This window comes from Peromyscus leucopus, chromosome 19, assembly GCF_004664715.2.
Source record: "Peromyscus leucopus breed LL Stock chromosome 19, UCI_PerLeu_2.1, whole genome shotgun sequence".
In the NCBI taxonomy this organism is placed as follows: Eukaryota; Metazoa; Chordata; class Mammalia; order Rodentia; family Cricetidae; genus Peromyscus; species Peromyscus leucopus.
This window is the reverse complement of record NC_051079.1, coordinates 46,423,944-46,442,103: the sequence shown is the minus strand read 5'-3', so window position 1 is coordinate 46,442,103 and position 18,160 is coordinate 46,423,944. Positions and strand designations below refer to the sequence as shown.

Genomic DNA, 18,160 nt, shown 5'->3' with positions numbered 1-18,160 from the left:
ACAATTTGTCCATTTCCAAAGGAGTGATGTGATTTTCCAGTTGAGGAAGAGGGCAGCCTCTTATTCTGATGACCGCTTTCCCTCCGGGAATCTGATAATAACATTAGAACTTAGCTTTAGCCATGGAAAGAGCTGATGATGGAATCATTATTTATTGATCATTAACGTTTCCTGTATGATTCACATCAGAACAGATTATCAAAAAAAAATTGGAATATGGCTATTTTGAAGCACATCTGGAGTCATCAGGAAACATTGCTAAGTCTTGACGCTACAGCTTTGAAATAAAACAATTGTTAATCTTTATCTGTGCCCGTCAACATATTAGTCATTTGCAATGATATCATTTAACCTTCATAATAGCCTCATAGAGTTCCCATTAGAATGGCTTCCATCTTACAGATGAGGAAGCTCTGAGGTCAAGGCGGGTCATGTGACTTAGGTGTATATTCTCTTAGGCCAATGCTCAACCAGACAGACTTCTGGACCACCCGACTCCAGAGCTTCCCTTGTTGTACCAAACTCCATTTTAACACATGATTTGTGCTCTGGGGGTACTTTTTTTTTCTGCTTCCCATTTTAGAAGAAACACATCTCTCCATATATACGCATCTCTGTAACCACATAGTGTACCCTGCACGGAAAACTATTTCAAAGTAAGACATTAGTAACACCTCTCCTCACGCTGTGCAACTGAACTACATTTTAATAATCTCAGTTTAAATTCATTTTGACAAAAAGCCTTGGGCAAATGAACTCTCTGCTAACATTGTACATGGTTGTCAAGTCAACTGAAAAAATATTTTTATCTTATAAAACTTCTCAACTTGTTTAAAAGTCCCTGCCAGGAAGTTTTTGTGATATCCTGTGGAAAGCTGGAGACTGGTCTGGATCTTGAAGATGGTCCCTTCTGATGCTGGAACAGTTGGATAACACATGCAATCACTCCCATTTTGGGAGTAATTTGGAAAGGATTTGATTTGTAAACAGTAATATTTTAAAAGAGAAGAGTTTTTCTCTAACACAGAGGTGGAGGGAGGAGAGAGACAAAATAGCACTGAAGATGTTTTAAAAAGCAATAGGAAAATATATTATTAACATTCCTAAAATACTATTATAGATAATATATTATCATGTTTATTGTTATTGATATTATATATTATATTATTTATATAAATATTAAATGGAGTCAAGCCATATAGTGTAATAATGGTTCCCCACAAAGCCACAGATTACAGCATACCCAGTTTGAGGCAGGGAAGCCTCCCTTCCAGTTACTGGTCAGGGGAATCCAGCAGACTCCAAAATAATAGTCTTTCAGGTCAGTTCCTGCTCAATTGTACTTGGTTGCCTCCCAGATCTCGAAGATAGACCCTGTTGCAGAAGGCACCATATACTTGAAGGAACAGAGCAGAAACTAACCTGGACCACTCCTTCACATGGAATAACTCTCAGTATTAGAAGGTGTTATTGCAAGTTGTCAAGAGAAAAAAAAAAGCAACCAAAAATCATACTCAGCTGTAAGGCCTGATAACCACAATATGACCAGCATGGTAAGGTATCCACAAGAGTGCAATAGTGGCACTTATATCTTAGCAGTGACAAACAGTTGTGTAATTGAACTTAAGGCACACTAAATAGGAGAGAATTCTGCCTGATACTGGAAACTTAACCAACTACCCCTTTCAGGAAAGGTCGCAGACTCTAGAGAAGAACCTGCTACTACCATTTTTTTTTCTAAACAAACAAAATTCCTAAGTGTATTCTCAGCACTTAGACACACAGAGATATACAGCTCTCATGCCTTGTCATAAAAGCTCTTACAGCAGAGTATGTCCATTCAGACATACTCAAAGTCAAAATACCGAGAAGTGGCTTGATGGTGTTTAGACTCAACTGGTATATCTACACCTGTTATATCTTAGGTATAGGTCTATCCCCTAGACCTAAGGCTCAGGGAACAGCATGGAAGAAGGGTGGGAAGATTGTTGAGAGCCAAGGACCAGAAGACCTGCTGTGAGAATGTGTCTTCTAGACTTGACAAGGATGCTGCACCCATGAAATGTCAACAATACCTCAACAATGCCTGAACAAGATCCTCCTAAGAGCATCAGTTGAAATGGAAATTTAGATGGGGAAAATCTCACACGGCCCATCCCTAGGTGAAAAGCTACAGAAATTCAGTGACTGCGGAGAGAAAGACAGTTCCTTTCAAGAATGAACCCCCAGATCATCCAATCCCAAACAGTCAGCTTAAACACATACACATAAGTAACAACACTAAATAGACTCAGCACAATAGTAATAATTAAAGAACAGGTCATGATCTTGAGAAAGGGACGTGGAAAGAATTGGAGGGGGAAGGGAGGAAATAAGGCAGTTACAATTTTCATGTATGAAATTCTCAAAAAAAAAAAAATTTAAAGGGGATCTTCTTATGAGTGTTAATGTGTTTCATGATATAATATTTTCTCTAGAAGCTGTATATTGTGCTTAAAAATTAATAAAAGAAGAAACAAGTGATTGTCATGTCTAACTGGAATGAAATTGGTTTCCATAAACATGGCACTTGATTACATTCAATGCATGAATATATCTGATTTGACGTAATTGCACCGCTGTGTCCTCATGGAAAAATAGTTATTAGGAATTACAAGAAATAGTTTTGAATCTTTTATTTTTAGGTTTTAATCACTTAGCTCATTTTAATTTGCAAAAACATCCATGAAACAAGTATTTCCATTAGCACTTCTAAAATATGTGTAAGACAGGGCAACAAACTAGATGTGTGCTAAAATGTTTGCCTGGCATGGATGCAGGTATGGGTTGTCTCTCCAGTCCAAAAGTTAAAAAAGTAAAAATTAGAAGAAAAAAACAGATAAGAAAGGAAGAGAGAGAGAGAGAGAGAGAGCGAGAGAGAGAGAGAGAGAGAGACAGACAGACAGACAGACAGACAGACACGGGCACAAGAGGACAAGAGGTTTCCTTAAACTTTCCCCACATTTCATAAGCCTGCCCTACCGGTGTTGCTCACATTTGAGAAGCTCAAACTATGCCCTGGTATTGTAGGAGATGGCGTCAGAGGTGTGATCGAGACCAAGCTGTACCCACCGCTAAGTTTGCTGCCCATGGGGGCTGGCGAATTCTCGCCTCCTTAGGACAGGTCCTGAGGTTTTTATCCTAAACATTTCCTTCCTGTCTCCCCTCTGCTGCCACTAGTGCCATCAACAATGACAAGGGCTGATCCTATCCACCTGTGCACCATCAAGTCCCCAGCCTCCCATGTAAAAATCCTTTCACTTTTCTCAACAAGAAGGGATTCTGAAAACACGATGAATGGAGGGCTTGCAACAGAGTGACAGGGCATGTGGAATGACATGAGGACTGTTAGGCTGTATATTCCCTGGCCTTGCTAACATCAACTGAAAGAAAACATGGATGGATAGGGGTTAAGGAACTTCACTTTAGTTCATTTTCTGGATGACTCTTATTTACTCAAAGTTCTGAGAACTAATGATACACTAGCTAAAACCTACTCTTTATACCATTATTCAAACCATCTGTCAACTGACTTCAATTTAACTTTGCCTGGAACAGTTAATTCTAGCCTAACGTGTGTCATTATTCTCTGGTAAAATGCTTTCCTATGCAAATCTTCACTTCTGTTTCAACTCAGATTTTAACCTTTCATTATCTACAAAGGGACTATTCAATAAATATAGGATCTTCAGGCCCATATTTCTAGTGACCTTTAACATCTGTGTCCTTAAAACATAGAGTATGTTAGACATAATGAGAACTACCTTTTATTTCTGGTGAGCACTGATGAACATCTGTACACTGTCGCTGCCTAGAATGTGTTTAAAGCTGCCATTTAAATATATGCCATTAAACGTTTTTTTTTTTTTCCTTTGAAATAGTCCATTTCTTACCAAGTGGATATCTACTGCTTTATCAGCAGATAGAGAATTGTAGTAGCAACCATTCTACAAAGAGAAGAGAAGCAAAAATAGAAAGTTTCTTCTAACTGTGAAACTGTGAGCGAAGGACTGCATGTCTCTAAAAAATCTGTCCCTTTTACTCATTCAGTTGAGGAAGGTGGGGCACTGGCCAAGGTTTAAGTGGCAGAGGGAGACACATGACACACTTGCTGTAGAAAATTCTAGGCAACACAACACACAGTAAATTGACCTGTACTCATCACTAATTTTAGCGCAAAAAGGTCTATTAAGTCTAAAAAAATAATTTTGAATCTTTGTAGGACCAATAGATTCCTAGAGGTTGACATTTTGTCTATCACTATCATCAGTTATTATGACAGGTAAAGGTCCTGCTTTAAAAATCTTAAGAGAAGACAGTTTCCTGAGTCTTAATTTCCTTGTTTATTCAAAATTTTGGCATATATTCAATGTACATAGTAGTTGGTTTCATAAAGACAGTTTCCTTCCACTATATCATGTGATCTGACCAAATTCATCACCAACCCTCTCCTAAACTTTCTCTACTCGTTTCTTCCTGCCAATCTCCTCCCCGTGTCTCTCTTATGACTTCATCTCATAAAACATGCAGTACATGATTTTGAATCACATATGAGAGAAAATGTAATAATCATCTTTTCTGAGTGGGGCTTGTTTCTCTTAATCCACAACACCCTTTCATTCTGCTTTATGGCTCTGTCTTGTTCTATTACAACTCTATCTGCTTAAACTATATTTTTTGATTCATTAATTTGCTAACAGATTGATAAATAATAACAATTAACATCAGACACTGAAGTAAAGATAAAAATCTATTGATGAACAAGGCTTTCTTAAAGATTGTTTTTCTTGGTAAGACTTGACCACATTTCTACTGTTAATGTGAGCAGCAAACTTCAAAGCTTACATTCACAATTCAGTCTGGTGCCAATCTATGCCATGTCTACTACAATAAACTTCCTGAAAACACATGAAGAGATTTTATGTAATTTCAACCTTAAAATAACCCAATCACGAAAGTATTATACCCAACTGACTGAAGGAAACCTTAGGTCCAAGGATAACAGCTAACTTAATGTAGAAGTCCAGAAGAGTATGACTCGAATCCAATGGCTTATGATCAAATCCCTACTCCAATAAATGGCATTTTTATAACTTTGAGGGGGTAAATAAAATTTTTGATGACTTTTTTTTTTTGCTATAATATGGGAGTGCAACAGCACTCGTCACAAGATTATTCCTCTGGGTACTTAAAAATGTGGAAGTGCTGTTTACTGATTGTCAATGGAATTAATGACACTGGTAGAATTACAGCTTCTGGCCCGGCGCCCAGCAGCCCATGGCCAACACAAAACAAACAGAACGGCATGTTTGTGGGTTCTTCATCTCATGATGCTTTATCAAGGCCTTCTGAAAATTTTCCTTCTAGGTTTTGTGTGTATATATTATGGTTTTTGGTGTTTGGTTTCCATAGGATTTCTGTGGTTACGAACACGTGTCTCCACGTCTATACGTGGTCCTTGCACTTTTTCTGTGGCTCTTTTTCTTCCGTTCTTGCTTGTCGTGTATCATTTTGTTTGTTTTTGTTTTATCTTATCTTTTTTTATTTTACTGTTTTTAAATTTTATTATTATTTAGATACATGTTAGCTTTTTAATGAGAAAGAAAAGGAATGAATTCGAATGGGAGGGGAGATGTGGAGGAGTTGGGGGAAGGGAAACCATCATCAGAATTTATTGTATGGGGAAAAAAATCTATTTTCAGTAAAATAGAAAAGAAAAAGAACTATGGCTGTACTCATCCTCCTGTGTAATGTACTAAATGAGCCAGTCTGTGGAAGGTGCTCAGATTTGACAAATAATGCCCAGGATCAAGTTCGTGCTAACTGCATGTAAATGACATGTCTCCTTTCATTGTTTGCTTAAACCATGCAGATTAATTCATTTAGTATGTGCTGATAGCCCCAGAGAGACTCTGTTATTCTGAAGTATTTCCATTTGTCTGGTGTGATTTTTCTTGAATGTTGTTGAAAACACACATTGCTTTGTAGTTTCACAGGTATCGCAATATTTATTTGGAAATGTGCACTGTTTTGATGCCCTGTCTTGATGAAGACTGAAATAGCATAATGGGGTTTCATTTGAAGTATTAGGAATGGTTACAGATAGCAAAATCTGCTCTGCATTATTTCCCTCTACTTCTTACACTGAGTTCTTCAAAGTTTTTAAGAATGTGGACTCCAAAGAAAATAATCAAAGACATACATGGATTCCAATAACTCACATTATTAATCTTTGTGCCGAATATACAACACGGTGATGACTTTTACTTACTTGTGACCCATTTCATGAGCAATTGTAAATGCAAGGTTCAGGCCATTGTCTTCAGCAATAATACACTTTCTCTCTTCACTACACATTCCATTCAAGTAAGCTATACCTAAAAGACATCAACATTATTAATCACATGTCAACTTTAAACTGAAAAAAAAAAATCAACATGCCACACGGATCAGAACAGAGAAAATCTAGTCACTTTAATCACTTTTATATTTCGTGTCCTGTATTCTTAGAATAGCATATTTTCCTCAAATATTAGGATTGTTATTTGTTTATACTCCTTTTTTTTGTGTCTCTGTGTAGCACAGATGTGGGCATGCGTGTGCATGTGCACCTGAGTATGAACAATAGAGGATGATGTCCAATGTCTTTTTCCATTGCCTCCTACTTTCATTTTTTGAGTTAGAATCTCTCACCAAAACTGAGGCTCATTGGTTGAGCTAGACTGCATGGTTAATGAGCTCCAAGGATCTATGTATTTCCATATCCCTAATTAGCATGGACGTTACAGATGCACACACCTCTCCCAGCTTTTTACATGTGTGCATGGGATCTGAACTCAGATCTCCATGTATTCACAGACAAAACTTAACTGAGCCTTCTTCCCATGCCCTTCTTTATACTTGGTATTTTTTTTATCCTTCCCAAACTGCCCAAGATTTCAAATGTCATATTGAGATTTGTGTTCACACTGAGCTTCTTATTTTCCATCCTAGCTTTAAATGGAATAACTCTTAAGTTCCCAGTTGTGTGATAATTGCTGAGGGATATTTTTTAAAAGTGGATGCAGCTTGTTATCTTAAGGGAACAGCTTTTTGAAATTCTTGCACACTGAAGGATAAGGAGGCACTGCTATCTGATGCAGGGGTCCTGGACAAACGAGAGGCAGTGTCTCTGAAAGAGAACAAAAGGCTGAAAAAAAATCCATTGAAGAAATATGCAAGTGAGTTAATTAAGAAGTAGGGAGGGCCACCTAATATAAATGAGAGTAAGAAAAAAAAATAGGTTCAGTTGAAGTTGGGGAGCATGTACTGGAGCAGCACTAATATGTCCAGCTGAGGTAATGGCGACCTAGTAACTGAAGCACACAGGATTCATTTGGGCTTCTGTTCTGTTGATCAGTTGTGGAGAAAGAATACAGAACATGTATCGGCTGTAAACTGAGGGTAAAAGAATGGAAAGATGGGTAGGACTCTGAGAAAAGAAGCAAGACGAGGAGACTGAAGATGTGAAGAACAGGATACAGTAGTAGGAAAAGTGGATTCATCCATAAAGAAAGGTGGGGTTGTAGAGATAGCTCAGTGGTTAGCAGTATTTGTTGCTCTTGCAGAGAACTGAGAAGGTAGCGGCAGCTCCTGCTCACACAGAAGACACCCTCTTTTGGACTCTGCAGGCACTGGTGCTCACCTGCTCATACCCTCCCTCCATAAATTTGATTAGTCCTTGCAACTTCTCATAGACCCAGCTGTGTTTAACAATTGAAAATGACCTTCTGCTCCTACTCTATTGATGTGTAAAGTCAGAAAGGTCAACTTGGTAAGTTTGAAATTCATTGATCCTAATTTGGCAATCAAGGTGGTGCCTTTGTTTTGAAAGGTTCAGAGAACGCTTGTTACCATTTAAAGGAATTGTATTACTTTGTTTCAAAGGCCAGACTTCTGTGTTCTCTTCAAGAGCCCATATGTTCCGTATTATAATGAGGTCTGGGGGTTAGGAGGGGAAGTATTTATCACAGCTGTTATTAAAGATACATGCAATAGAGACCCATTTCAAAGCACCATTAATGTAAAGAATCCTTGAAATGTAAAGCAAACAAGAACAGCCTTCTAGTTTCCCATCTAAACAAAGTAAGTTATGTACCAGGATGCAGGAGAATCTTTCTTCTGAAAAAAAAAAAAAAAGGTAACTATGCTAAGATATACCTAAGGAAGTCCATGGGAGACTTCTGAAGTGTTGAAGGATGCATTTACCAAAGACTCTGTAAGAAATTAGAGCCTGTATCTGACCAGAGAGATAAACACAAATAGAACTAAGTGTTCCTCCTCCAGAACTATTACTTTTATGACCAGCTGGACCACCTTGAATTCAAAGTCTTGGCTTTCCTAGCACAAGGTTTCAGGAGAGCTTTAGGTATGTTATTTACCCCATAGCTTGTATCTATACGTTATTTACCCACGAGAGATATATTTCTTGAGGTTTATTGTAGTCAAAATTGTTATCTGTAATGAGCATGAGAATCCAAATATGTTGAGCATACTTTTAGAAATGTGAGTCACACAAACACCCATTTTAAAATGGGTCACACAAACACCCATTTTAAAATGGGGACACTAAGATATGTACAAGTACATAAGATATCAGAAATAGGAAAATTTAAAAAAAAAGGATCCACTAAAGAGGGAAAAAAACAACAACAGGCAGGCATTATAAGAAGGAAACCAGCTGCTGGTATCACCAAGGAGGTGAGAAGTAGAAAACAACAGGAAAGGGCAGATATCACCAGGGCAAACAAGTGAACATGGGGAGGGGCAGAGAGATGCTCATGAGAGTAGATGGTTCTAGAAATGTGTGTTCTGGCAGCCTATTTCTACAACAATTGATTTCAAATGTCCTGAATATGGACTGTTCTTAAAGGGATTCGATAAGTGAAATTCCCTGAAGCAAAGATTAATAAATTGTGGTATCCTTCAAGCATTAAATAAAAAGATAACTTTGAAGAATGAAAATATATGTCTCACACTTGATTAAAAAAAAAAAAAAGCCTGAGAGAGTAGGATAATAGTGCCCAGATACTGAAAATCCATGCACATGATTTCATCAACCTTTAACATTATTATAAAAAGTAATCTGTCCTACTAATTGGCTTAGTGCTAGGTTACTTACCAAACAAACAAACAAACAAAAAAACAGGCAACATTCTAGGGATGTAAAAGTACAATTATACAAGTTATGAATGTGATATCAATGTCATCATAAGATGTTGGTAGCTGTCTCAGAGAAGCAGCAGGTGGCAATTGAAGTTCAAGGTGTCAGTCCACCCTGAGGCAACTCCCTAATGGGTGCAACTCTGATAGGCTAGGCCCTGAGACCCCAGACCCCAGAATGTCCTTTGCTTCGGCTGTGCCTTTACATGTTTGTTGCTGCTATCTGTAGTATCTGGCATGGTGTGAATGAGCGTGAAGAGATTCCCCACTGCCTTTAATGTAGTGTATTTATATCATGGAAACATCCTATTTATATCATGGAAGCATTTTTACCTGTGGATCACTGTGAAGATGATGCCTCCCTAAGTTGTACTGTCAAATAAGAATAATGTTAGCTTTTGATGAATAAAAATAAATGCAAGAAAATGTTGCACAGCTAGGGCTTATGAGTTTCACCTAAGGAAGTACATTCGCTCCAGTTAATGATTAAGAAAAACAATTGAGTCCCAGGACCTAGGCTGGCTCAAATTCTTTTAATTTTAATGCTGAAATATGCAATCACAACTTTTGGTGTGCATTATTATCTGACACAAACCTTTAAAATAACTTCAGGTTAGATCAGATGCTTTGATAAAGGCTTTTTGATTAAAAAAAAAAAAAAACACAGAAAACAAGCTAAATTTCACAAGGACACATAGCTGAGGTCAAAAAATACAAAGTGGCCCAACTGTTACTAGCTGATGTACTTTCTTGCTAGGGTTAGTTGATGATCAAAGGTGATGGTTATTTCCTTGTGCCTATTCCTGACCTCAATCTCCTGATATAAGAAACTATTGATGAGTGGGTATGCACCCTAAAGATTTAAAGTACAAGTGACTGATGGTTTCTATGCATAAAGTTTAGGTTTGTGATTCCTTTAAGATTCTTTATAAGGTTTCCTTTCAAGATAAAAAAAAAAGTGATTGATTCTTTGTAACTGAAGTATGCAGCCTGCCAACAAATGAGTTGGCTGAGAAAAAAAAAAAAAAACACTTTCTGCTTGCTCATGTTCTGTTAATCCGCAACAAATGACTTAGATGTAAATGTATGTGGGTTATTGGAGTGACTTTGTTTTTAATCATGTAAGGGACATAAAAAAAAAAAGCATGCTTTTACCTGTATTCATTATAATCACTCACTTGAAAAACAGAAGGTAACCACATTGTAATTTTCATATTGCCTGAAAGATTTTGTTGTGGTAAAAAAGCTGTAGAAGTAAGTATACAGTAAGAAGAATAGGGAATAAAGAAGGAAACTATCAAGAGAGTGTGAGTGTCTTTTTCCCTAACGCCCTCAGATAGAAAAGGCTAGTAAGTGCTGATTCTGTGGATATTCCTTTGAGCCCTATTGCTGCTGGAGGCTGGCCCCCACCCATCCCACCCCCCACCCCCATCCCCCCCGCTAGGCAGCGATTTCAGATTCTCTTAAAGCAATTTACAGTATCATCAACAGTGCAGTTTCTATAAGTACTAAGGAAAAATGACTTCCAACATAAAAAAGAACATAATAAAAAAGTGTAGTAACTCCCTTGATAAAACAAGGAGGAATACTGTGTAGATGTTATAGTATTGTTTGCATTTTAACACGGTGCTTGTCTGGAACTCCTCTTAGGAAAAAAAGTTGAATGTTTAACAAAGCTTAAAAGGGAATTCTCAAGTAGAAGAAAAAGTTCTCAAAACTCTAAGCTTGAAGACTCTTGGTGATGATCAGAAGTTGTTACAACCTGTGTGTCTTATTGAGGGTTTCTATTGCTGTGAAGAGACATCATGGCTATGGCAACCATTATAAAGGAAAAAACATAATTAGGGTGTCTTATATTTTCAGAGGCTTAGTCCATTATCATCATGGTGTGACATGGTGACACGAAGGCAGAGGAGGTACTGGAGAAGGAGCTGAGAGTCCTACCTCTTGACTCGTATGCAATAGGAAATGGTCCCTCTCACTGAAAGTGGCTTGAGTTTATCTGAGACCTCAAAGCCCACCTCCATAGCACCACACTTCCATCAACAAGGCCACACCTACTCCAACAAGGTCACACCTCCCACTAGTGCCTTTCTCTCTGGGGGCCATTTTCTTTCAAACTACACTGTGTAACGTCAAGCAGGAGGATTTATTATCAGGCATGGCTTCAATATGGATGGGGTATAGATTCTATGGATGAGGACCTGAGATCCACAATCAAATTAGAAAATTGAAATTAATGCTGTTTATTGTTTTTAAACATATATGAAAATTACTTTAAAATCTTGCCATTATTGAACATCAGCCAAGTCGATTGCATTCAACAAAACTGAGAATGCTAGAAAAGACTCTGGTAGAGAACTCAAATCCCAAGTTACTGTGAATGTAAGTGGAAAACTACGAATATAATATAAAATGTAATATAATGTAAAAAAACATATACTGTATATAATATAATGGGTCCTGAAAATTTTTACTCAGTCCAGGAAATGACTTAATCATCTCAGCAAGCACAAAGAGGGAAAATGAAATCCACCAAATATAGCTTCCAGATAAAATTAAAACCAAGCAAAGAAATGGTCCACTGGGCCAGAAACACAAAACCTAGAAAAAAAGGATGATAAAACAAAAGATATTTGAACGTAATGATAAAAAAAAAAAATACATGACCCCTAGGCCGCATCCTGTGGCCATGTTGGTATCCACGGGCTGTGCTGCCACTGGGCTATGGTGCTGTCAGGTCCAGGGATGCCACTGAGCACCATGTCTGGGTCGGTGGCCCTGCAGCAGCCAAGGTCTATGTTAATGTCCGTGGTTCCTGATACCATCAAAGGCAATGTGGATGCCAGGGGTCTGGGCCCCCACCTGCGGTCATGTTGGTGTTGAAGAACCTCACTACCACAGGGATCAGGCTAATCCAAGTGGTCTGTGCAGCCACATAGGACTGGGCCCAGGCTGCTGCCTTGGGCCATGTCTGGGTCAATGGCCCAGCAGCAGCCACGGTCTGGACTGGTGTCCATAGCTTGTGTTGCCATGGGGGTAGGGGGTGTCCTAGGAACCATGTGTGTTGAAATCCAAGGGCCGTGCTGAGCTAGGCTTGTCCTTCACTGGCCCTGGGATAGCTAGCCTTGCTTCTCACTGGACACTTTGGCAGGAGAGCTGGCACCCCCCTCTCAATGGGAGAGCTGACCCCAGCACTCAGGAGAAATGGCCCCACCCCACATCATAGACATGAGAGAGCTGGTTCCAATGGCATGGACCCAGGAGAGCTGACTCTGCCCCTCATCTAAGTGGGTAATCCCAATGGCCTGGACAGACCAGCTCAACTATTACCCAGGCCCACATCCTGGGCCTTGGGTTGGCCCAGCCTAATAGCTGCCCCATTTTTGACCTGCTGGAGTACACAAAGAGACCAGTCTTGGAGAATGATAGCTGCAGAATCTCCATGACTCAGGGCAACAACAGGATACCTGAGAGACACTTCAACGATGGCCCAGCCCAAGGATGATGGTGAACCAGAAGACTGGAACCAGACCAATGACTCATTGCAATGAACATTTTGCAGGTGGGGCTGATTGGACAAAAGGGGTGTACTGCGTGACACACCTCAGCTCCTAATACCACTAGGATGAATGATGAGGGGTTGGAAAGCTGGAGGAGTAGGTGAGAGATATGGAGGGACTGGGAGGTAAGCAGGATTAGGATGCATAATGTGAAATTTCTAAAGAATCAATAAAGAATTATGTTAAAAAAAACCCCACAAGACCCATCTTCAAATGACCACCAAATTTAAAATACATCTTTTTATCTAATTTGATAAACAGATGTCTTTATGATATTCCATATAAAAATATTAGTATAATAAATTTCTTTTAAGACTAAGAATTTGACTCGGGAGGCAGAGCCAGGTGGATCTCTGTGAGTTTGAGGCCAGCCTGGGCTACCAAGTGAGCTCCAGGAAAGGTGCAAAGCTATGCAGAGGAACCCTGTCTCGAAAAAAACAAACAAAAAAAAAAAAATAAAATAAAATAAAAGACTAAGAATTTGTACTGATATGTGATGAAAGTTATTCAAGTATATACACAAATGTTTATTATAGGCAGTTATACTATATACTTGCATAATATATATTGTATAGTTATAAAAAGTACATAAAATAATATGATTAACCCCAAAGTTTATAGATAGCAATTTAAATAATTTTAGACCGAGACAGGGGAATGCAGGAAGAAACAAACATCTCTGTATGGCATTGCAAACATGACCCTTTCCAAGATTCCTGTTGAACTTCAGTGACTATCCTGGTGGCAATAAGAAGTGGGACCTTTTAGAGGCTCTTAGGTCACAGGACTCACCATTCATGAATGGCTAATACTGTTAGTGTGACAATGAGTTGGTTAGTGTGTGACTAGGTCCTGATGGAAGCATGTTCAGCCTGATCTCCCTGGTGTCCTCCATGCTCATTTGCAGTCCACCACATTATGACCCAGAGAGAAGGCCCTATCAGAAGTCAGAATCTCTGATCCCAGAACCATTACCCAGTCTCTGCCATTTGTGTTATAGCTACAGAAAACAAAGAATAGTGCAAAGATAATGGTTGAAGGCATTAACGTTGAAGATTTTAACATTTAAAACAGAGCAGAGAACACAGTCCCAGCCACCTTTTCCTCTGGTCTTGAAGACAACGGTCCTCCTCAATAAGGCAATGAAAAGGTAATTGTGTCCTTTCTGTTACATTCTACATTATTCTCCTACATGTGAGCTTCTCACGCCTCTTGAGACTATCAGAGCAGATCACTTGACTTTGGAAGATTAAACTTTCAAATGTTTAAAGTTTAAATTGAACCAGATCCTACTGTCTATGCTTGTTCTGATTTTTTAACCCACTCACAAAATATAAAACCTGAAACTGAACCAGAAAATACAGTGTTGTGGCACACTGAAAAAGCCACATATGGTGACTTACACAAGCAATTCAATGACAGAAACTTAGTGTTAAATCTCCACAAACCTGACTGGAAATCAGTATTTCCTCTTGGTAACTAAAGTCAGAGTTCTCAGGCTCCCTACATGATTTTACTTACAAACAAAACAAATGAACTGGTTTTGAAGATTTCATCTGCCTTAGAGATGAACAACTGGACTCTTATGAAAGGTAAGATTAGCCAGAATTAATTTGTGTGAAGTAATGCTAAGCATACAGATGGAAAACATTTGTGTTCTGATTGCATATAAATCAGGAATTTTGGCTAATGCACGCTTATAATATTATAACATAATCATATCCCGAAGGTATTGAACAGTGACAAACACCAGGCTACCAAAACTGTAGAAATTACTTTCTTATTAAAAACACTCAAACTTTCAAATGGTTTGGCTTATTATTCTCCCATCAACATGCCTATTTTTAATAATTTTTCTTAATAAGTTGCTTTGTTCTCAATATAATCAGCATCTATTTAGGTAAAGGAAATTGTGTTTGAGACTCGAGAAATCTAAATACTACTACAATTTTGAAACAAATATAACTACAAACATTTGTTAAATATGATTATAAATATAATACTATATTTATTATTAGAGAGATTAGAGATTATACTATTATAAATATAAGCTTAATATAGTGGTTTGAGTTTTTGTTTTTTGGGTTTTTGTTTTGTTTTATTTTTGGTTTGATTTGGTTTTTCAAGACAGGCTTTCTCTGTGGAGCTCTGAATGTCCTGGAACTCCCTCTGTAGACCAGGCTGGCCTCAACCTCATGGAGATCCACCTGCTTCTGCCTCCAGAATGCTGGGATTAATGGTGTGCACCACCACTGACCAGCTTAATGTAATATTTTGGTATAATTCATCAAGTAAAATATATACTTCAGGATAAGTGACTCCAAGTGTAGATTCAGGTACAATTTTAGTTTTATGGGGTTCCTCCCCAAAAGTGTTCAGTATTTTAAAATTCTAAATGGACTTTAACACTGGTTTGTTCATGATCTGTTTGCTGGAGTATAAAGTAGGCAGAGCAACAAAAAATAAGACTTTAGGAGTTGACATTTGTGTCTAAACTGATCAAACTATACACTTTAAATAGATGCAGATTTTGGATACCAGTTATACCTCAATAAGGCCATTTTAAAGAACATGTCTAAAATTAATGATTAGTGCTCTTGTGTCAAATAAAAAATGACTGGCTCCCAATTTCAAGTTAGGTTGTGCTTTGGGAAAGTTGGTTCTCTCTAAAACAGTCTTCACATTAGCAATAACTCCCCAGCAGAGCAGGAGTGCTAACTGATTTAGACATTGAATTACAAGCACATGAGATCCTGCCAGAAACACAGTGACTTTAAATATTAAATAAGCCTGCCTTTATTTGTAAAAACAATTAACTATCTTTTACCATAGTAAATTCTTGAAAAGTTCAGAGAGACAATGCTGTCTTGTAAGAGATACTTAGCAAAAGTCACTTCTGTGGATGACTTTGAGTAACCCATGCTGCACACAAAGTTTGCCACTCCTCAATGTTCATAAGAATAACTGTAATAAACCATATGGAAGTATTTGGATATTTCCTTGCTGTGGGATGTTCTGTATGTCCTGTGGGAGCCCTTCTTGGGTTCTTTGTGCATTACCCAGTCGCATAGAGATGATTATGCCTGATGCAGTTCTGAATGGTCTGCACTTGCTTGTGGATGTCTGTATGTCGTTTTCTGATTGATCAATAAATAAAACCTGATCGGCTGTGGGCAAGGCAGGAAGACTCTGGCAAAATGGCGAGGGAGAGTCCACTAAAATGAAAAAAAGATTCTGAACGACTAAAACAGCTTCTAATTATCTCTCTCAGTGGTGCAGCTGCGGTTGAACTATGGTGTTCCTAGCGTGCTGTATGGCGGGAATGAGGCCTCTGGAAATGGCACATTAAGTTGCATGGTGGATTTGGCCTTTGCTAGTACAAGGCAAAAAGGGTTTCTGGGCTACACGGTGCTTGGATAAAAGCACAGACTCACGATGGCTCCCAGAGCTGGTGGTAAACGGACCACCGCCATGTTGGGAAGCTGAGGTGGGCGGAGTCAGCAGCCATAGCACCGTTTCAGCTTACAAATGCTGCAGTTTAAAGCAATAGATTCACAATAAGACAGATTCAGATGGAACAAGACTTTAAATGCTTTACAATGTGTGTAAAAATGTACATAGGCTTGGAAGAGAGAGGAAAAGGAACATAGACAGTTATATAAAAAAATAGAAAGTTTAAAAAAAATAAAGTCTTTAAAGAGAAAGTAAAAGTAATATAAAAAATAAGCCATGTAAAGATGGATATCACACAGAGAGTCTGGATTATATTGTCTTTGGGATTTTTAACTGCAGAAAGACATGTGATTGTAAAGACTGCTCAGTTAAATCAATGTGTATATTTCAAAGGTATTTCAATTTTGAAATTTATGTCTAAGGATGTGTTGCTTTGGAAAGGAGACTCTAATTTTGTTTTCACAGAAAGTCAGAGGCTATGGATTTGTTCCAGATTAAGATACATCAGGTTTGACCAGCCAAGACCCCCTGAAAGGTCTCCGATGACACCATGGCCCAGATGATCCAACATCCAGAATCGTTTCAAGGCAACTGGCTCAGATGATACAGTCTCACGGACTACTCCATGAACCTAAATTTTCTTTGTGTCCCCATGAGATGCTGCGCCCCTCCAGCAGGAAGTAGTAAGAGAAGCTACGCCCAAATTCCCAAATATACCAAGCTGGCTTTAAAGATGCGTAAAAGTTAAAACCTTCCTTTTTTAAAAAAAAAAAGAAAAGGGGAAGTGCTGTGGGATGTTCTGTATGTCCTGTGGGAGCCCTTCTTGGGTTCTTTGTGGCGTTACCCAGCAGGTCCGCATAGAGGATGATTAGGACCATGGGCCTGATGCAGGTGTCTGAGATGGTCTGCACTTGGCTATGCTGGGGGATGGTCTGTATGTCAAGTTGTTCTGATTGATCAATAAATAAAACCTGATCGGCTGTGGGCAAGGCAGGAAGACTCTGGCAACATTTCCTAATTAATATGGTTTTGTTTCTAGAAGAAAGATGTTTAAATATGTTTCAGTCTCCAGTGTTTGAGCTGCATTTAAGCAGTTTCTAGTACAAACAAAATTTATACTTAATATGAATTTTGAACTGTAAGGTTTTTGAGACGTAAATAAAGGACTACAAGCTTTGTTCTTGTTCTTTAGAATCATGTGTCCACAGATAATTCCACAACATTCTTGCCAAAAATAGGCATATGAAATATGTGACTTATGTTCTGGACAGCACCTAAGAAGATACCCAATAGCAGCTAAGAATTAAGGAAGACAGTCAGCCTTGCTTCTTCTGTGAAATGCAGAATCTGGTATCTCCTATTCCTTACCATGTTTGTCCTAAAATATCATCCTATATATGTACTCATATCCTCTGAAACTTTCTGAAGCCTTTGTTTCATCCAACATGTTTTGAGGTCCTTCCAAGGAGTTAGGCAGATCAACAGCTCCTTCTTTTCCATTGTTAGATGACATTTTTTTTTAAATAATGGACTTTCCATAGATTGTTTATCCTTTTTATCTACTGAAGAGCATCTCAATTGCATTGAGGATTTGGCAATTACAAACATAGCAAGTTTAAACTTTAGTGAATATATAAACTAATGAATTTTTTTCACTACAGACTTTAAAATATAACAGGAATAAGCAAGGATGAGCAGGTATCTCTGTAGTAGAATATAGAGTCATTGGCATTTCGCCCCAGAGTTCCATAGCTGGGTCACATGGTAAATCTATTTCTAGCTTTTACAGGAATCTTCACACTGATTTCAATAGTTGCTGGAGCAGTTTGCAATCCCACCAACAATGAATGAATGAGTGCTCCCTTCCCCCACTGTTGTCAGTTTTTTTGGTTATTTGTCTTTCT

At 38.3% G+C, this 18,160-nt stretch overlaps 1 protein-coding gene across 1 annotated transcript in view; it reads right to left on the bottom strand.

The window, feature by feature from the left end:
* Positions 1 to 18,160, bottom strand: part of Adamts19 (ADAM metallopeptidase with thrombospondin type 1 motif 19) — a 206,118-nt gene that overhangs the window by 104,146 nt on the left and 83,812 nt on the right. Inside the window, 1 exon segment of the mRNA XM_028893701.2 lies at positions 6,311 to 6,416. Coding sequence (XP_028749534.1) covers positions 6,311 to 6,416 — 106 coding nt within the window.